This window comes from Diabrotica virgifera, chromosome 4 (genome assembly GCF_917563875.1).
Source record: "Diabrotica virgifera virgifera chromosome 4, PGI_DIABVI_V3a".
Lineage (NCBI taxonomy): Eukaryota > Metazoa > Arthropoda > Insecta > Coleoptera > Chrysomelidae > Diabrotica > Diabrotica virgifera.
In genome coordinates, this window is record NC_065446.1 from 101308500 (window position 1) to 101329474 (window position 20975).

The following is a 20975-nucleotide window of genomic DNA, read 5'->3' on the forward strand; positions in this document are numbered from 1 at the left end:
ACGAGCCATCTTAAGCAACTAGAAGAACAATCAACCAGGAGTAAGGAGAAATAATCATTCAGGCTCAATCAGCAAAAATCAATTAGGCTCAATCAAGCAATCGAGCCTAATTGATTATTTCTCCTTTCTGTTGGTCAGTTTGTTCCTGTAGTTGCTGATGACGGCTCGTGTTGGTCCTAAACGCGTCCAAATATTTTAAACTTTATTTGGTTTTAATACATTTTGTAGTTCATCTAAGCAGTACCTCTAGACAACATTTGTGAAAAATGGATACATGTTTTCCTAATAAACTACTGTTTTTATTGGGCATCAACCACGATTTAAACTGTTTATCACAAGGGCGGATCCAGGACCGATTTTCGGGAGGGGCCATGAACTGTTTTTGGGGAGAGGTACCGGGGGTAGGTGGGGTAATTGTTAAAAATTAGGGTTACAATGGTGAGTTTTAAAACACTTTTCACACACTTTTACCGTGTGTGAGAAGTGCCTTAAAATTCACCATCCCTACCGTAGTACCGATTCCTACACATTTCTTCGGATCATAGTGCAGTTCTTTCAACAAGTTTAATACTATTTTTCCAATGCTTCTCCTGTCAGACATTGTTCTTTACCTCTTTCTTGATTTTCACTAATTATTTTTAGGTTCTCATAAGCGTCGATGAACTTGACAAAGTCTTCACGAATGTTGTTATTGTGTATGTATCTCAAATTTAGGGAAAGCTGTTAAACGTGGGATACGTCGGTCGTTTCGTCAAATATGACAGACAGAGTAATAATTTGCACTTTGAACCTGATTCATTCTCTGTTCAATTATTTCTTCACCACAACTAGTGCTACTAATGTATGTTGCTCAGGAAGATGCTGTGGATATGTGTTATTTAAGAGTCTTATCTTCTGATGCGATTTTAAGGATAAACAATTCCCCTCATTGCTAGGTCCAGCATCTTCGTCAAGAAGCAGAAGGCCATTATCACGATGATCTCTAGAGGAATATTTTGTCGACCTAAGATAAGAACACTATAGACCCTACTATTGGTCGTAGTCTTTCTTTATTTTTTTTTTGTATCTGTTTAGACCTCTGAGAGTCTATCTGGTTAATGACTGGCTTTTGAGGGTTGCGATAACTTTGTATCCAGCTCAACCTGAACGCACTCCTTGTGGTATGATGTTTTTTCATGGGTTTATATGGCTCCGTCTTTGCTCATGAATTTGGCGAAAGATGTTAAAGGTTCCGTGAAAAGGCTTTGGGCTGTAATTTCGTTATTGTGACCATATTTTTCATTAGAAAAATAAAACACAATACTTGTAAAACAATTATTTTTGACTGTGCGAAAATACCAACCAACTCCTTTGTTCTAAGTGCTAGTGACCCAAGTAACGCTTCATTTCTTTTTATTCTTTGTGTGTATAGAATATGGAAATTTATATGATTTTGATCGCTGTCAAGGTCGTTATAACAATTGGCACTTTTATATAAAATTACTATAAAACTGGCACTATAAAATTATCAACATTTTGATTTATAAAAAACCCAAGTCATGCTTGAAGCTTCCGTTACTTCCTTTTTTCAATTCTAGTCCAGAAAACATATTTATCCCCTGTTTTGTACATATATGTGTTTGAAATTAAAAACAGTTGAACTGCAAATATTTAAATTTATATTTTTTTAAATTCTCTGAGGGGGCCATGGCCCCCATGGCCCCCTCCCTGCATCCGCCCTTGGTTTATGATGTGCATATTATCTTCAAATAGATGCACATACATACAACAATAAATAAATAAAAAACAAAGCTACTTATACAAACCAGATCAAATAGACAGGCGCAAGACCTTTGGGTGATATAGAACACGTGAATAGATTTACATACTTAGGAATGGACCTGGTCGCAAATAATGAAGAAGAACCGAAAATAAATAGAAGGCTTTGCTGGCAAATAAAGCCTATCTCGCGATGGATCACATATTCAAATCGCGAGACGTTCACCGAAAAACAAAACCCCGGATCTATAAAACAATAATCTGGCCCATAGTAAGTTGTTGGTGTAAAACACGGGATATAACATAGAAATCTGCCAATGCATTAGACGTGTTCGAAAGAAAAATATTAGGTACGTGAGATACTGGTCCCAATAAGTGAAAATAACAGCTTGAGAATTAGATATAATAATGAAATATTCGAACACTATGTCGAACCAACACTAGCACAATACACTAGACTGCAGAGATTAAGGTTGGCAGAGCACATAGTCATGCTTTAGAACATAATTCCCAGAAAACTGCTATATAAATGCATTCTTACAGGAGAAAAGATCTGTTGGAAGACCAAAAAAGAGATGGGAAACGAAGTAGTTAAAGTGCCAAAACCTCCAAGAAACGCGTTCACGGAAAAGAACAGCAATAAATCGAGATGATTGGAGAAGCTTGCTGAAGGATGATCCGGTTTGGGCTGTAGTGCCATTGGATGGATGTAGATGCACATGCACATACATACATTTGATACCAATAATATACATATACTTGTGCATATATCCTGCACAGTTTCCTGGTTTTGGTGATATGAGAAGTAAGCGACACTATGAAATGCAAGCAACTAAATTGGTACTTGGAAAATGTGTGACTTTTCGATCTCCAAAAATCCCATGCTCTTAGCAAAGAACAAAATTAAACCGGACATATACATGTCTTAAGAAAAAAAATTAAATTCTGAAAAGAACGATTTCGTATTAAAAAGTAAGTTTCCCATATAACTTACCCTGCCTCCACGATTGTAAACAGCCATAATAGACAAAAATTCACAGATAAAATATACGATTATATGTATAAAACGATTACAAAAAATACAACATACATGTATATCAGACGTTTCACGTAACACAAAATACGAATGTCTTTTTAAGCGACCAATATTGGTATTGGTACCTAAAGCTTTTAGTACCTAGGTACCATGAATTTTGACGTTTGACGACTTTTTGCTATATAGGTACAGTGATAATGCTTTTTTAGTATCTACAATAGAAAACTTGTTAATACAGGGTGTCCAGAAACTCTACCGACAAACGAAGACAGGAGATTCTTCAGATAATTTTAAGATAATTTAACCCAATTCACTTAGTCCGAAATTGCTTCCCAAGGGAGCTAGAGCTCTTTGAAGATGGCGTCTTGTAATTAGTTTTTCTTAAATACCGCCAGAACGCTTCTATTTAGAAAAACAAAAATTTGGTTTGCGTATTTATCTTTAAGATATAAATTTTATACACCCATTGCAAATTTCTAGTACTGATCATAGGCGTCCGTTTTGGGAAGGGTAACGGTTATTATATCGCATAACTTTTTTATCTTTAACTTTTATGCATTTCTGACACTGGATTATTAAATTATGAGGTATTCTAGTACCAAAAGGTACTCTTGTTTTAAATCGGTAGGACATACCGTTTTCTAGAAAAACCGATTTGAAAATTTTTCGCTTTTTGAATAAAAAAAAAACATTTCAAAAACAAACTGTTTAGAAAGAAGAAAACTGGTACATTTATTTATATTCCAGAGATAAATCTATTTCATTAATTGCGAATTTCTAGTACTGGTCATAGGCGTCCCTTTTGCGTAGGTCAACAGTTATTTTATAGCATAACTTTTTGTCTTGAATTTTTAAGTATTTTTGACATTAGATTATTAAATTATGAGGTATTCGAGTACTAAAAGTTACTCTTACTTTATGTTGGTAACATACTTCGTTTTTTGTTGAAAAGCTCTTTCAATTTTGTTTCAAATTCCAAAAACGAAAAACTTTCAAATCGATTTATCTAGAAAACGGTGTGTCCTACCGACTTAAAGTAAGAGTACCTTTTAGTACTAGAATACCTCACAATTTAATAATCCGGTGTCAAAAATGCATAAAAGTTATGGACAAAAAAGTTATGCGATAAAATACCCGTTGCTCTACCCAAAACGGACGCCTATGACCGGTACTAGAAATTTGCAATGGATGGAATCGATTCATCTCTGAAAAGTAAATAAGCACACCAATTTTCGTGTTTCTAGATAGAGGCGTTTTGGAGGTATTTAAGAAAAACTAATTTCATGACGCCATCTTCAAAGAGCTCTAGCTCCCTTAAGAAGCATTTTCGGACTAGGTGAATTGAGTTAAATTGTCTTAAAAGTGTCTGAGGAATCTCCTGTCTTCGTTTGTCGGTAGAGTTTCTGGACACCCTGTATAAGGAAGATATAACAATGTTTGTGGCAGAAGTACAACAAAACAACAATAAAGGGTTTTTGAAGGATGATCTATTAAATGAAAATATTTTCATCTCTTTGCAACTTCCGGTTATACCGGAAGTTGCTTATAATTTCGTTTTTTTAAATGGGACACCCTGTATATTTTTACATTTTTGGATTCTCTTCGATGTCTTCTTTCTTAAAATATGAGGTTTTGTAATATTATACAGGGTATTTTAAAAGATAATTACTTTTTTTATTAATTTCGTAGCAATATTCACACCCTGTAGAATTGTAGTAGTTTGACATCTAAAACTCTACTTACGTTCAAATGATTTTTAATATACTCTACTATTGTTAAGAATCATTAGTATAGCTAAATTTTTAATTTTAGTATACAGGGTTGGTCGAAACTCGGAATGAGTATTTTCTGAGTTTTCTTAAATAGAACGTATTTTTGTATTGCAGTGAAATGATATTTTATAGTACTTTTTTATTTCTTAAGCATTCCCTATACCTAACTGCTTTAATTTGTGAGTTATTGGTGATTCAAACTAAACATTAATTGCAAAAAAAAATACGTAAAGTTTTATTAGATTGGCCGTGAAAATACTCAATCCCAAATAATTTTTCAAAAATAAATACATATTAATCCAGACTGGTCCTTAAAATTGCCAATTATGGTTTAGCTATCAAAATACCTACGTAGTTAAGATTGTTGGTGCGATTAACAATTAAGCACAAATTAAAGCAGTTAGGTATAGGGAATGCTTAAGAAATAAAAAAGTATCATAAAATATCATTTCATTACAATACAAAAATACAGGGTGTTCCATTTAAGAAAACTCAGAAAATACTCATTCCGAGTTTCGACCAACCCTGTATACTAAAATTAAAAATTTAGCTATACTAATGATCCTTAACAATAGTAGAGTATATTAAAAATCATTTGAACGTAAGTAGAGTTTTAGATGTCAAACTACTACAATTCTACAGGGTGTTAATTTTGCTACGAAATTAATAAAAAAACGTAATTATCTTTTAAAATACCCTGTATAATATTACAAAACTTCATATTTTAAGAAAGAAGACATCAAAGAGAATCCAAAAATGTAAAAATATACAGGGTGTCCCATTAAAAAAAACGAAGTTATAAGCAACTTCCGGTATAGCCGGAAGTTGCAAAGAGATGAAAATATTTTCATTTAATAGATCATCCTTCAAAACCCCTTTATTCCAATTTTCATGATTCTGTTGCCTTTAGTTCTCGAGATATTTCTAATAGGCACTTTATTTGCCTCACCCTGTATATACACGAAATTTTCGATTTTCTAAATCTGACGGAATTGAAAATTGTGCCAACTCCCATCTTAAAGTTCAGGAAAAGACTCACCCATTCATATATCAACCATCCATTTTGGTCCAAGGGTGTGGATTTTACGGCGCTTCTTATTTAGGGCCTGTTTTTCGTTCTCGTCTCCAAAACTCCCAAAAACTTCGAAAATTTAAGTCCGACCTTTGCGGTTTCTAATAGTACTGATAATTGCCTTTCCAACGCATGTCTAATTTTGGAAATCTGAAATACCATTCAAAAGTTACCGAGCTCAGAGATATGACTCAATTTCTATTTATAAAAGGAAAAATGTTTGTGGATATGTAATTATGTATGTATGTGGCTGGAAAAGCTCCAATCATCTCGATTTATTGCTGTTCTTTTCCGTGAACGCGTTTCTAGGAGGTTTTGGCACTTTAACTACTTCGTTTCCCATCTCTTTTTGGTCTTCAAACAGATCTTTTTCCTATAAGAATGCCTTTATATAGCAGTGTTTTGGGGATTCTGTTCTAAAGCATGACTATGTGCCCTGCCAACCTTAATAGTGTATTGTGTATTGTGCTAGTATTGGTTCGACATAGTGTTCGAATATTTCTTTATTATATCTCATTCACAAGCTGTTATTTTCACTTATTGGGCCCAGTATCTTACGTAATATTTTTCTTTCGAACACGTCTAATGCATTGGCAGATTTCTATGTTATATCCCGTATTTCACACCAACAACTTACTATGGGCCAGATTATTGTATTATAGATCCGGAGTTTTGTTTTTCGGTAAACGTCTCGCGATTTGAATATGTGATCCATCGCGAGATAGGCTTTATTTGCCAGCAAAGCCTTCTATTTATTTTCGGTTCTTTTTCATTATTTGCGACCAGGTCCATTCCTAAGTATATGAATCTATTCACGTATTCTATATATAGTACCATATAGTGCTATATATAGTAACATATAGTGCTATATATAGTACTATATATAGTACTATATATAGTACTATATATAGTACTATATTTAGTACTATATATAGTACCCAAAAACCCATTTGCAATTTGGCTGCTCAAGTGTCCCGAACATGGTATATTTTTGCCTTATTTCCCTGGTGTGATAGTTCCTTTTCAACATACATTAGAGCATTTTGAATTTTTTCTCAAATATAGTAAGCATTTGTATTCCTGTTATTTGATGTAACATCAAATTTCCTAAACAAACATAAATTTTATTTAAAGCCAAACAAAACTACCAAACAAACAGCAATTTCAAAATTTATCAAGGAAATACTACCAACTATGCTTGTCATTCATTCGTGTTGATAAAATATTAATAATCCGAGAACATTATAAACCGGTTGTCATTTAGAGTAAATGAGATTCATAGAGTGTTTTCCTTTTGGGTTTAGCAGTTAAGAAGACAACGTCAATTAAAAAATTATTGTGATAGTGTATTTTTAGATACTGTTAATCTTTGTTTTTACGTGACTGTGATAGTATGGATGTACATTGCATTTTGGTTTGCTTGTTGTTTATTTTTAAAGGTTAGTACAACAAAAAATTAATGATATTCACGATTACTATAATATACTATTATAGTCGTAAAATTACAATATCTAACAGTTGAATACCTAATTTTTTAAATACGCATAATTTACAATTTACCCAAATCCCTTCATTAGTGTCTATATTCATATTAGATATAGAACACGTTCACGAATTTTTACGTGTTTCTGTAATTCAGGTTCTGTATTCAGGTTAGTTGCCATATTCTTGGTTCAGTCATTATATCACTCGATTCTTGTCAGTATTTTCTGTATTTTATCTGCTCTCCTCTCGGCTTTCAATATGCCTCTAATTGGGAAAGTTAGCACCTATTTGTGGCAATGGCGAATCTAGACATTTGCCTTGGGAGAGGAAATTTTCCTTAGGGGGGGAACTTCCAATGAAACACCAACCAAAAGAAATAGAAAAGATAAACTCAAACTACATAAAAGACATAAATAATAACTTATACACTAAGCATCAAAATTAAAGCACCACCTTAAAAATGGGACATTTTTGATGTCTCGTATTTCCCAAATCTGTTGTCCGATTTGAGTAATTTTTTTATTATGTTATAGCTTTATTCTTCAATAATATCGATGTAGTAATATTATTGCTAAACAGGTAAGTATCATTGTATACCGGGTGTAACAATAATAGTGTGTTTTTCCCTAAAGTTTGGAACACCCTGTGGAATATTCTAGCGTATATAAAATATTGAAATTAAAACTCAACTGTAGCCTTAGGCTTTCTTAATATTTTGCATTTCTATTCATTCGCTTATGTGGGATAATAAAAAAAAGCTAGGTACTTTAACAACTAGCCATGTTATTCATCAATGCAGGGCGTTTCTAAATAAGTGCGACAAACTTTAAGGCGTAATTCTGCATGAAAAAATAATGACCATTTGCTTTATAAACATATGTCCGCAAGTGCTTCGTTCCCGAGATATGGGATGTTGAATTTGTTTGCCCGAATTACCCGTTTGCACGTCAATGGTGAATATAAAATTCTTAATTGTATGCTAAAAAATGCGCAATAACTACCTCTTAAAACCTACCATATTTCAGTTGCATATTTCAACCGGTTTTAGAGCAATAACTAAGTCGTCAGTTTGTAAGAAGAAATTCAACATCCCATATCTCGGAAACGAAGCATTTGCGGACATATGTTTATAAAGCAAACAGTCATTATTTTTTCATGTAGAATTACTCTTTAAAGTTTGTCCCACTTATTCAGAAACGCCCTGTATTGATGAAGAATATGTCTAGTTGTTAAAGTACCTAACTTTTTTATTATCCAACATAAGCAAATGAATTAAAAAGCATAAGGTTAAGAAAGCCTAAGGCTACAGTTGAGTTTTAATTTCAATATTTTATATACGCCAGAATATTCCACAGAGTGTTCCAAACTTTGAGGAAAAAACAAACTATCATTGTTACACCCGGTATACAATGACACTTACAGTAGGAAAAATGAAAGAATACCCATGAACGAACATATAAAACACGCTGTATTTTCCTGTCAACGTGTCACACAAAAAATTGGCCAGCGCAAGTACATGTAATAATTATTGTTAGGTGTACTTGCACTGGACAATTTACTTTGTGACACGGTGACAGGAAAATACAGCGTGTTTTATATGTTCGTCCATGGGTATTCTTTCATTTTTCCGACTGTATCTGTTTAGCAACAATATTATTACATCGATATTCTTGAAGAATAAAGCTATAACATATTAAAAAAAATCCCTAAAATCCGATAACAGGTTTAGGAAATACAAGACATCAAAAATGTCCCATTTTTAATGTGGTGCGATAATTTTGATGCTTAGTGTATTATGCTTTAAGTTCCCTTAATTTTCCTAACTAGCGTGTTTATTGGGTTGAATTTGTCTGTCTGTGGTTTAAGTTTCATGTCAGCAAATATATTTTTATATTTCAACAACGTTTTTCTTTAATTTTGGACCCTGTTAGGGGCGGGATTTCCCAATTTCCTCATTTTCCCTCCTCGTAGATCCGCCACTGATTTGGGGCTTAAATAAGCCATGTCTGTTTTTGTAATTTCAGTAGGGCTGTTTCACATTATAAGAATTTTGAACGTGCGAGGGTTTTCTCGTGCGGTAGTTTTGACGCACGTATCCTTTTCACACGCTAAGGATTGAGTCGCACGAAGATATTTTGCTGTGTTGTTTGGGATATTATTTTTATTTACACTTTGTGGCTGAGATAAGTACATGATACGATGTCTGATATGTATCATTACGATGTATCATTACAGATGGGTATTTCTTGTCCATAGGTTTGTCCTAATTTACTATAATGCGTATTTAATTCATTTGCAATTTCTATTTTGTCAGTTATTATTTCTTTTGTTTTTAATTAAAAGTCTTAATTTGTTTTTATTATCGTTGTTCTACTATAAGTTATTTGTGGGATCTTGGATTAGCTTATCTAATTAGCTCATACAATCTATGTAATAAACTATTCTAAATGGGAAATAAACCACAATTGAACTAAAAAATTGATTTTATTAACGTTTCGACATCCCATTTGGGCGTCGAAACGTTAATAAAATTATTTGTTTAGTTTAATTGTGGCTTATTTCCCATTTAGAATAGTTTATTATAAAAATTATACAAGAAAACAGCTTCAGAACAACATTACAATCTATGTTTTTCATGTACAGAATTTAAAGGATCTTCTGTCATCCATTAATTTTTAAATGTTGTTCTCCTCGTTTTAAATGTTGTTTTTAGATAAGTTCACACAAGACGTGACCGCCGCCCTACTCCAGTCTTCACCGAGTCGTTTACCCTATAAAACTAAATATAATTTCGTAGAATAAAAGGTATATATTATATGGAGCAAAATCAAATAATAGCGTTGTGGTTACTTTATCGTCGAAGAAAGAAAAATAAGAGGAACCGAATTTATTGGGTCCATCCTATTAACGCAAAAAGATACGATTTATATATTTTTATATTCAGACATATTAATGGAACACCCTCTATACTCAACATTAATTGCAACTATGTAAAATAAAGTTTATTATAATATACTTAGCAGTTTTAATTACTGTTGTTAGCAGTAACATAGCAAACAGCGCGTAAGTTATAGTCCCATCGTTTTGATGGTCTCCCACTGATCGTCTTCCTATTTGGAAACCGCTTACCGTCTTTTCCGTCTATTTGTCGTTATTATACTTAGATGATCATTCCATTCTACTCGTATCTTTCTTACCCAGATTTTGATGTTCTTCATTTTGCATCTCCGTCGTATATTCGTACTTCTAGCTCTGTCCCGTGGTGTCTTACTATCAATTTTTCTAAGAGTTTTCATATCTGCTGTCTCTAGCATTCTTTTTGTTCTCTCTGTGTCGGCTCGTGTCTCTGCCGCGTATGTCATTATTGGTCTGATGATTGTTTTTGTAAATTCTACCTTTCATTTCTTTTCCTATGTTTTTATTTCTCCATATTGTTTCATTCAGTCAACATGCAGCTCTGTTTGCTCTATTTACTTGATCTTCCACTTATGTTTCGAACTTTCCGTAGCTAGATAATGTGATGCCTAAATATTTAAACTCCATCACTTGTTCTGTTATATGACCCTCCGGCTCTAATTTACATCTTAGTAGATTTGCTGTAATAACCATCTTCACTTTGAGAGGTTAATATTGCATCGTCTGCATAGCAAATTACCATTTTAAGTCGGTTTTCTTCGATTTGTTATCTTTTTCGGTCTTATTTTTTTATTAATTTTTTCATTTAGTATCAGGTTGAACAATATAATGCTCAGGGAATGTTTTATCCCATTACCATATTCAATTGAGTCACTTAGTTCTTCTTCTACTTTTGCTTTTATTATGTGGTTCTGGCACATATTTTCGATCGTTTTAATTGTATCTCTCTTGCGTACAATAAATGAATATTGTCCTTTAATTTGACTCGGTCTCATACCTTTTTAAGATCCACGAAACAAGTAAATCCGCAAGTTTTTGTATTCTAATGATTTATCTTACCTTGTTTCGCTTTTCTGAAGCTTTGTTATTCTACTGTTGGTGTTATTATTTCGTTCAGTTTATTTGTTATTACTTTGCAGACTTAAGTATTTTGTAGACTTTAGTTTCGAAAAGAGACACTCATTTCTAGGCCGTCTCTTTTTCTTTCATGTCTATTTTATACTCACGAACTAACTCTCTAAGGTATTTCTTAGGTAACAGTTTTTTTCTTGATTGTCCTGATGTTACACTCCTTGATCCTTCTTCTTCATGTGCCGTGCTCGATTATCGAGCGTTCTATCACCAAGGTGTTCTTCTATTTTTCGGTACATCCTAGAGTGCAAAATTCGTAGAAATATCTTTAAAATATGACTCATCAAGCTGATGGTTCGGTAGTCACTACATCTTTTCGCATTTGCTTTTTTAGGTATCACCAGAAAAGTCGACAGCAGCCAATCCGTTAATATATAGCCAGTTTGATAAACTTTATTAACAAGCTGAAGGAGATATCTTTTACCTGAACTGTCGAAGAACCATATTATTTCACTCGGTATTTTATCTGGTCCCGTCGCTTTTCTGGTATTTGATTGGAGGACATAATAGTCCCAGTATAAATCGTACGCTTAACTGAGTCGCTTTACTGGTATAGTCATCTAGGCGTGTATGTGTAGGTATAAGTTTGTGTAATGTTCATTTTACAGTTGGACAGTTAATGACATATCTGAAATATCTATGTTGTCAGCCAATAACAAACATCTTTGGACATGTGCCTCTTTCTAATTTTTATAAAGTTCTCTATCTACGTTTCCACCTCGGTCCAGCATGTTGTTTATGTTCATCTGACCACCTTGGTTGTGGTTTTCCTCTTTGACGCTTATGATTCCAAGGTCTCCAATGTAGAATAATTTTAAAAATGTATAAACATTCTCAATTTCTTTGCGAAACGAAAATTCAGCAGCTGCATAATACTCTGTTTAAATCGGAGAGTGCAGGAAGAGTCTATACCGGTTTCGGAGATCTTTTTCCCCTCATCAGTAAATCCATATCCTCTTCTCTCCGCTTTAACCATTTAGCATAGCTTGGGCCTTCCCGAGTTGCAAAGAAAGACATGTCACGGATGAACTAGGGCCATCTACCGAAAAACTATCTAAGTTATCAATCGAAGTAGCACAGAAAACGACAATAAATGTCGCCTCCGTACCACCAGATTGACAAGAGGTGGAATACTTCCTTTGGTTACACCTCCTGAGATTTTCAAAATTTATAAATCATACAGGGTGCCGAGTACCACGCTGAGTAGATGAGTTGTGAATTATTCAAAATTCTCTCATCTTAATTTCCTCGGCACCCTGTATGATTTATAAATTTTGAAAATCTCAGAAGGTGTAACCAAAGGAAGTATTCCACCTGTTGTCAATCTGGTGGTATGGAGACGATATTATTGTCGTTTTCTGTGCTACTTCGATTGATAACTTAGTTTGTTTTAAAATAATTTTGTTTCATCGGTCATCCTCATGTGTTAAGGTATTTTATTTTTACGGTACTCATGATAATGAATTAATTATGCTTTACTTTTCAGGTTTTACAAGCGAACAACTAGAAAGTAATAACAATTATTCCACATTAAGACAAAGACGACAAAGTAGGTAAGAGAAATAATATACAATGTCGTTTAACTTTTGATTTTCATCATCATCAACCATCCAGCTTCTTCTCTTGTCCACTGCAGGCATAAGACTCCTCAGCACGTTTCCAGGAAGCTCGATCTTGTGCTAGTTGCATCAATCTATCATCTATTCTTTTTATGTCGTATGTAATGTGTGTTGGTGGTCTGAATCTGCTTGTTTTGTCAATGAGAGGTCTCCATTCTAACAGTTTTTTTATGCTCCTGTCATCCTGCAGTCCCGCTATATATCCGGCGAAACTCCATTTAAATCTGGTAATTTTTTTCTGTGATATCTTACACATCCAATCTTTGCATTATTTCTAAATTTCTCATTCGATCCGCAAATCTTATTCCTAGTATGTATCTTTCCATTTTCCACTTAGTACAAGTAATGAAGCTTAAAATAGGACAAAACCTCGCAATTTTTACAGAATGGATCGATTTGCTTGAAAATTTGAGAATAAGTAATGGATAGTCCAAGGATCAAAATCTATATCATGCCAAAAGGCGCCTTTACCATGGGGGTGGTTGCCACCCCATCTCAGGGGTGGAAATTTTTATTATATTTTGACCGCAAGAGTTGGTAAAAACATTCATTATAAGCAAAAAACGTTCTATTTTTTTGATAAAATTAATAGTTTTCGATTTATTCGCTATCGAAAGTGTTAGTTTTATATCGAAAAAATCAATGTTTTTAATCAGTTTTCTGCTAATAACTCAAAAAGTTTTCGTTGTATCAAAACCAATTTACCTAACAATAATGTACCTTTGGAAAAAATTAACAAAACCGTTTTTTTTTATTTTCTTTAAGACTAATAGTAATCGAGCTATACTTTATTAAATGTTGGCTCTTCTTCGTCAAATGCTAAATATTGAAGTTTCAAAGTCAAAGGACGGGAAAACTATGCATTTTTCGAGGATAACTTGTTGAAACTAATTTAAAGTTATTAATAATATCTATCTCCGGAAATAAAAAAAAATCTCTAGCTAAAAAAATTACGTGACTTATAATGAAAAAAACGTCAGTCCCTATTTTTCCAGCAAAAAAGTGATCGTAAACAACCCTCAAATCACCAACATAATTAAAATTTGTCATTGACCTGATTCGGTTTTCTTGATTTATTGGTAATAGGTTCTATACCCCATTCCACGAACATACGTCTGTTTTGGATTATCGCGACAACGAATATTTTACTGTGCAAAATATGAAGAACGAAAGTAAATTGCACAATTATATTGTTGTTTATTGGAGTAATTATTAGAGCAAAATACTTTCGTACTTCTTATGTTGCACACTAAAATATTCGTTGTCGCGACAATCCAAAACAGACCATACAAGTTTGGCCGGTTTAGAATGATTAGTTTAAAAAAAATGGAGTTAAAATCGAATAACGAGTTTTTGTAATTTGTAAAAAATGCCTTTTATTCAGAATAGAAAGATTATCATCAGATATACGAAAAAATATGTAATAATGGAATTGTAACTTATTTAATTCCCGAGAATTTGGTATGCAAAATTTTTTTACGGCAAAATTTGAGTGAGCTATTAACAATTAAAACTTGTAGTATCATGCAAAAACCACCTTTACCAACCCTTTCAATGCCGCTTCTTTTTGTGACTGAGAATTTTAAAAAGATTTAATATTAATAGCCTTATAGATCTAGTAAAAACCTACAAAATTTTTTTAACGAACTTTCTAAGATAAAAAATAAAAAAAGTTACGATTAAAAAATCAATATATTTTTTTTTGAAAAAAAAAAGGAGAAATCCAATTGAAAGCATAATAATGTAAGTTAGCGGTGTTTTTAGTCATTGGCCTTATTTATTCTTCTTTATTTATGTATTATTAATAGATTCTAGACGTTTGACTGGCTTCGAATGATTAGTTTTTAAAAAACGGAAGTTTAAAGAGAATAACGAATGTTTGCAATTTGTCAAAAAATGCGATTTTCTTCAGAATAGAAAGATTAGCATCAGAGATACGGAAAAATATTTAAATATGAAATTGTAGGTAATTTAATTCCCAAGGAATTGGTTTGATAAAATTTGTTTTACGGCAAAAATTGAGTGAATCGTAAATGAGTATACCTACCATCGAAAAACATTGATTTTTTATTAGATATAAAGCTAACACTTTCGATAGCGAATAAATAAAAAACTATTAATTTCATCAAAAAAATGTATAGAACATTTTTTGCTTAAAATGAATGTTTTTATTAACTTTTGCGGTCAAAATATAATAAAAAATTTCCACCCCCGAGATGGGGTGGCAACCATCCCCATGGTAAAAGCGCCTGTCGGCATCATATAGATTTTAATTCATGGACTATCCACTACTTATTCTCAAATTTTCAGTAAATTGATCCATTCTGTAAAAATTGCGAGGTGAAAAGCTTTGGTTCCTGGACTAGCTGTGCTATGCTAAGCTTTGATACCCTTGCTTTGGTTAATTTTAGTGTTTCAGCTCTGTACGTAATGACTGAAAAAACACATTGATTGTATACTTTCCTTTTAAATCTTAAAGGAATGGCACTGCTAAATATGTCTTTCAATCTGTCATATGCTGCCGAGCCTATTTATAGACCAATTCTTCTATCTATCTCTTGGGTCTGATTGTCTCCAGGAATTTTGATGTCTCGTGTCCGAAATATTGATACTTATTTCTTGTATGATATTATCTTTGAGTGCTATTGATCCTAACACCAAGTTAGTCATCATTTTGGTTTTGTCTTTATTAACAAACCAACCTCTTCAGCTGCTTTGGCAAGCTCTGTGGGCATTTCGTTTGCTTCCTCGTAGAGATTATTGAGATTACTATCAGTCTATTAGTAATATTTAAATCAATAAAAAATATCGACTTAATAGGTCAAATACAATGGAGGTTGATATGATTGTAATGATGAAGACATATTATATCCTCATCATTAGCCCATTTTATGTACGCTGCAGAGCATAGGTTACGCAAAATGCACGGTCTTATGCAGTAGGTATAGATCCAATTTTTCGTCATCTGTCCCAGATCATGTAATCATCTTACCATCGTGTGATGTCTCTCTTCCTCTGTTTAGTTTATCTGTTCTTGATCTCCATTCGGCTAACCTGCGTGTTCACTTTCCATCCTTCATCTTTCCCAAGTGGCCTGCCTATCTTCATTTTAATCTGCAACATTTGTAACTCTGCTGGTTCTGTTTCGTAGGTCTTCGTTTGTGATCTTGTCTTTAATTGTTGCTCCTATCATTGAACCCATCCTTATTTCTGCTGTTCTATAGTTTTGAAGCATCGTTATTTGTTATTCAACATATTTTCACATTATTCGAAATTTCGTCTACACTTGAATGCTCTATTTTTAGTTTTAAATGTACGCTGCCCCCACAATTACAAAATGGGAGGTGGTTAATAACTGAAGCAGATGTCAGGCCAGGTGACCAGGTAGAGGTTAATTCGATTTTAAGATTAGAATGCCACGAAGGTTACCAGTTACAACCTAATACTCCTCTCCTTGTATGTGATACGAACTGGGAAGCAATAAAAATTCCAACATGTAAAAGTAAGTATATTTAGAGCCTTTGAAGAAACTCGTGACCACCTTCAATATGTTTACAGCTTGCTGTTCAATCACAAATGAATCCCTTAATTTGTAATCTCACATTAATAATAACTTTTTAAATTTTTATAGTTTCACCGGGTATAATTGTAAAACATAATATCAATTAATAGCTTAATAATTGAAGTCCATTCAACTTCCTGCAAACTGAATAAATTGACAAATAGTATTATTACTTCGTAGTGTTGCAATCACTTCCTCGATTAAATTGTATTGTAAGCTATCAAAGTTCAAAGTTCTTTACTGTGATAGATGCATTAATTTCTATGCTGAGGTATACATTATTTGTTAACACATAAATTAGGGGATTTGGGCTTTTTGAAGAGCAGTTTATTATATAATTTTACCTAACCAACAACTGTAGTGTAATAATTCAGTAGCTGTCAATAAAACCATATTTTTTACTACACGACTTCAAACATCTATTTATCATCATCGATCGAGAATAAACTAGTACATTATTTCACGGTTCTTGCTGTAAATTTTAAAGAACTCTTTGGATTGATATGTAACTTGAGATACGCATAGCTACCATGTCAAAGAAAAAAAGTGATATCTAGCCGATGTGTGTTTTTATCTTGGGGGTGAGTTTCACCTCCTCTCGGGGGTGAATAAATATATGTCCAAGATAAGTTCCGAAATGGATAAAATGACCAATTCTAAGCAACTTTTGTTCTATAGAGTTTTTTCACCAAATCAATACTTTTTGAGTTATTTGCAAGAGAATATGTTCATTTTTCAACAAAATAACCACGTTTTTAGACGGTTTTTCGCAAATAACTCAAAACGTAAGCACATTCGACAAAGTTCGACACTTTGTCAAAAAAAATATTCTTAGCAAAAACTATAGCCTATAGAAAAATGAAAAAAACGGTGTATATGTTAGGTCTCTATACCTAGCAGAAGCAGAGTTATAGCTAATGAAAAATAGGTTCATATTCGAAAAAATCCAAGTAGAATAATTCAATGTGAAATATCCAAATAATGAATCATTCTTGGGTAAAACACATTACAACTTTTTTAAAGTGTTTAAAAAAAGCTTTATTTCTGTTTTTATAAAAAAAATTCTAGTGTCAAATGTAAGTAAGTTACGATCAATGTAAGGTCCCTTTTGTTTTGGCAAAAAAAAATCAGGAAGATCACCCCCCAATTAGCAACTTAAATGAAATTAATCGTTACGGCTTCACAAGTTATTTTACTTATGTTGTGTTATATGATATGTAAGTTTCATCGATTCAACGTGCTTATTTTTGAAAAAAATTGGTTTTAAAGTGATAAGTCGTGATAAGTGACTCGTTCAAGCCCTGTTAACTACAGCTCTTTCAAAAATAAGGACTTTGAACCGATGAAACTTACAGATCATATGATCAATACAAACGCGAGTAAAAAACTTATGAAGTGGTAACAATTAAGTTCATTTGAAATGCTAATTAGTAGGGGATTTTCCCGACTTCCTACCAAAAAAAGGGTCCAACTTTATTTTTAGCGTAACTTGTTTACTTTTGATGCTAAAACTTTTTTTAAAAAAACAAAAATAAGCATATCAGTATATAAACACTTTAAAAAAAGTTAAAATGCGTCTTTCCCAAAAAAGTGCTTCGTTTTTTGGTTATGGGACGTTAAAATGTTCGATTTGGAATTTGACGAATATAAACCTCTTTTTCATTAGCTATAATTCTGCTTCTACTACATGTAGTGACCTAATATATGCACCATGCTTTTCACTTTTTTAGGTGCTATATTTTTGATAAGAATTTTTTTTTCCAAATACTTACTTTTTGACTTATTTGCGAAAAAACGTCTGGAAATGTGGTTATTTTGTAGAAAAATTGAAATATTCACTCGCAAATAACTCGAAAAGTATTAATTTGGTGAAAAAACCTTATAGAACAAAAGTTGCTTGGAATTGGATATTTTATCCATTTCCGGACTTATTTCGAACATATATTTTTCACACCCAAAAGAGGGTGAAACTCACCACTAGGGCAAAAGCATCATCAACAAAATATCACTTTTTTCTTTGACTTGTTAGCTATGTGTATGCCAAATTTCAGGTCAATCCAAGCGGTTCTTTAAAATTTAGAGGATTTTGCAATATTTTACCTTTAAAGAACGTACTAACACAGGGCATTAGAAACAATTCGAGACTTACAACGAATTGTCCACTTGCAAAAATTCAACTTTAAACCATCTCGTTTTTTTTTTAACTTTTAGGTCAGTCAATGAGGGTATGTGGCTCCGAATTCTATCCTACTATATCGATTTACGTGATATTTTCACAGTAAGTAGGGAATAGCCCAAGAAACAAAGTCTACCCTATGCCGATGAGTGCTTTTGTCTTGGAGGTTGTTCCCCCTTCTCGGGGGTGGAATTTTTTTTGCATAACTACGGAAGTTGCTAGAAAACCTAATACTAAGCAAAAACTGTTCTATAATTTTTTTTTTCGAAAACTCAATACTTTTTGAGTTATTCCTGGTTGAAAATTGGCCATTTTCATTGAAACATTAACACCTTTTCAAACGGTTTTTTGCGAATACCTTAAAAACTATGCATCTAACTAAAAAAACTATATAAAACATTTTTGTAGCTTATAAAATAACAAAGAGATTCTTTCCTTTATGAATCTTCTAGTTATAACACAAAAAGAGATATGGTAAGTGAAAAAAACTTGTTTTCTTGGTGCATGCTCAAATCAGTGTATTTAACTTGAAATAACAGAGAAACGGTCGATTTTAGGTGTATAATGCTACCAATAACTTTTATTGTGCTTGAAGACCTTTAAAATAAGCAATATTAAATGACGATTACATTCAAACTATGCTAGTTTAAAATGAATGGTTTTTGAAAAAACAATAAGATTAATTATCGAGCGCATTTTTAAATTTTCTTAAAAATTTCGTTTTTCTCCATGTAACTCGAAAATGATAAGGGATGCCAAAAAAAGATGCCATACAAAAATGAAGGTTTCTTCGAGATAAACATTTTGATTTTACTTTTTATTACAGTATCTCTTATCATTTTCAAGTTACATGGAGAAAAAGAAGATTTATAAGAAAATTTAAATATGCGATCTATAATTTGATATTATTTTTTTCAAAAACCATTCATTTTAAACACGCTCAACTTTTTGAACATAAAAATGACACTGTAGTAAAATGCATTATAGAAGGAAAACGATGCATTTAAATTCTTGTGGGTGAGGGTTTAAATACACTTCTCAATTTTACTTAAAATTCGTCAGTCATCAATTTTTTGCAGCATATCTCGCTTAGTCTGAATATAATCGACATTTAATATGGCTTATTTGAAAGGACTTTTCAAGCACAATAAAAGGTATTGGAAGCATTATATGCATAAAATCGACCGTTTCTCTGTTATTTCACTTTGAATACACTGCTTTGAGCATGCACCAAAAAACAAACTCTTTTTACCTACCATATCTCTTTTTGTGTTATAACTAGAAGATTGATGAAGGAACGAATCTCTTTGTTTTTTATGAGCTATCAAAATGTTTTATATAATTTTTTTAGTTAGATGCATTGTTTTTAAGGTATTCGCAAAAAACCATTTGAAAAGGTGTTATATTTCAATAAAAATGGCCAATTTTCAACCACGAATAACTCAAGAAGTACCTATTGAGTTTTCGAAAAAAAATTATACAGTTTACAAAAAATACAAAAAAACAGTTTTGGCTTAGAATTGGGTTCTCTAGCAACTTCCGTAGTTGTTTAACAAAAAAAATTTCGACCCCTGAGAAGGGGTGGGAACCACCCCAAGACAAAAGCACACATCGGCATAGGGTAGACTTTGAATAAGGAGATATTTTCAGGCTATTCCTAAAATTTCATTAAAATCCTAACCTGTTCTTGCTCTCATTGACTGCCCTATTTTGAGATTTTTATATTTTTATTTCATTTTTTTTTTTCGGAACGATTATTTTAAGATGTTTTTAATGTTGTAGAAAAATGTCCTCCGTTTTATTCAACAGTAACTACACAGTTACTATGCAAAGATAAAGATGAAAATACAGTAACTTGTGACAAAGCCATTGATGGTACATACTTAACTTACGAATGTGCTGCTTATTATGAAATTCCACCCGGAGGCAGAAATGTTCTTTACTGTAATAATGGTATTTGGGACTTTCCAAAACCGATATGTCAACCAAGTAAGTAGATTCACATTTTTATCTTTTAGTCACTAACCAATATATAGAAAAAATGAAAAAAGATGAAAAAATAACTTCCAACAAATGACACAAAATTACAAGAAGTGAGAGCAAAAAAACAAGTCAAGAAAATAAATAATATCTAGAAGATATGCAAGAACTAAACAAAGGCAGAGAAATAAGAGAAAGATGACGTACTAAGAAGCCGTCTTCTAAGAAGGTTTAGGAGAGTGTAAGGATGGTATGATCATAAATGGTGAAATCCTTAATAATATAAGATATGCCGATGACACTGTCATATTCACTTCACTCTATAAAGTCTGACAAACATACTGGAACGGTTGAACGAAAAGTGTACCTTTTGTTTGTCCGCTATAACTTTTCCCATGCGTCATGATTCATTTTCAAACAAATTAAGTCAAAACATAATAATATAAAGTAAAACGTACGCCGATATGT

General features: G+C 32.6%; 2 protein-coding genes across 7 annotated transcripts in view; one reads left to right on the forward strand and one right to left on the reverse strand.

Moving 5' to 3' along the window:
* Window positions 1-20975, reverse strand: part of LOC126883875 (protein white) — a 308915-nt gene that overhangs the window by 154585 nt on the left and 133355 nt on the right. The window contains exon 1 of one of the 4 annotated variants that reach the window (XM_050649564.1): window positions 2753-2920. The exons of the other annotated variants lie outside the window; for them this stretch is intronic. Coding sequence (XP_050505521.1) covers window positions 2753-2779 — 27 coding nt within the window. The 5' untranslated portion in view covers window positions 2780-2920. Of the gene's footprint in view, window positions 1-2752; window positions 2921-20975 lie in introns of those variants that run through there. 4 annotated transcript variants of the gene reach the window in all.
* Window positions 6936-20975, forward strand: part of LOC114338870 (uncharacterized) — a 435637-nt gene continuing 421597 nt past the window's right edge. For 2 of the 3 annotated variants that reach the window (XM_050649561.1, XM_050649559.1), the window contains exons 1-4: window positions 6936-7077; window positions 12657-12723; window positions 16095-16291; window positions 20310-20516. In XM_050649561.1, the coding sequence (XP_050505518.1) occupies window positions 7032-7077; window positions 12657-12723; window positions 16095-16291; window positions 20310-20516 (517 nt within the window). In that variant the 5' untranslated portion in view covers window positions 6936-7031. The remainder of the gene's footprint in view (window positions 7078-12656; window positions 12724-16094; window positions 16292-20309; window positions 20517-20975) is intronic. The other variant, XM_050649560.1, reaches the window with a different exon arrangement.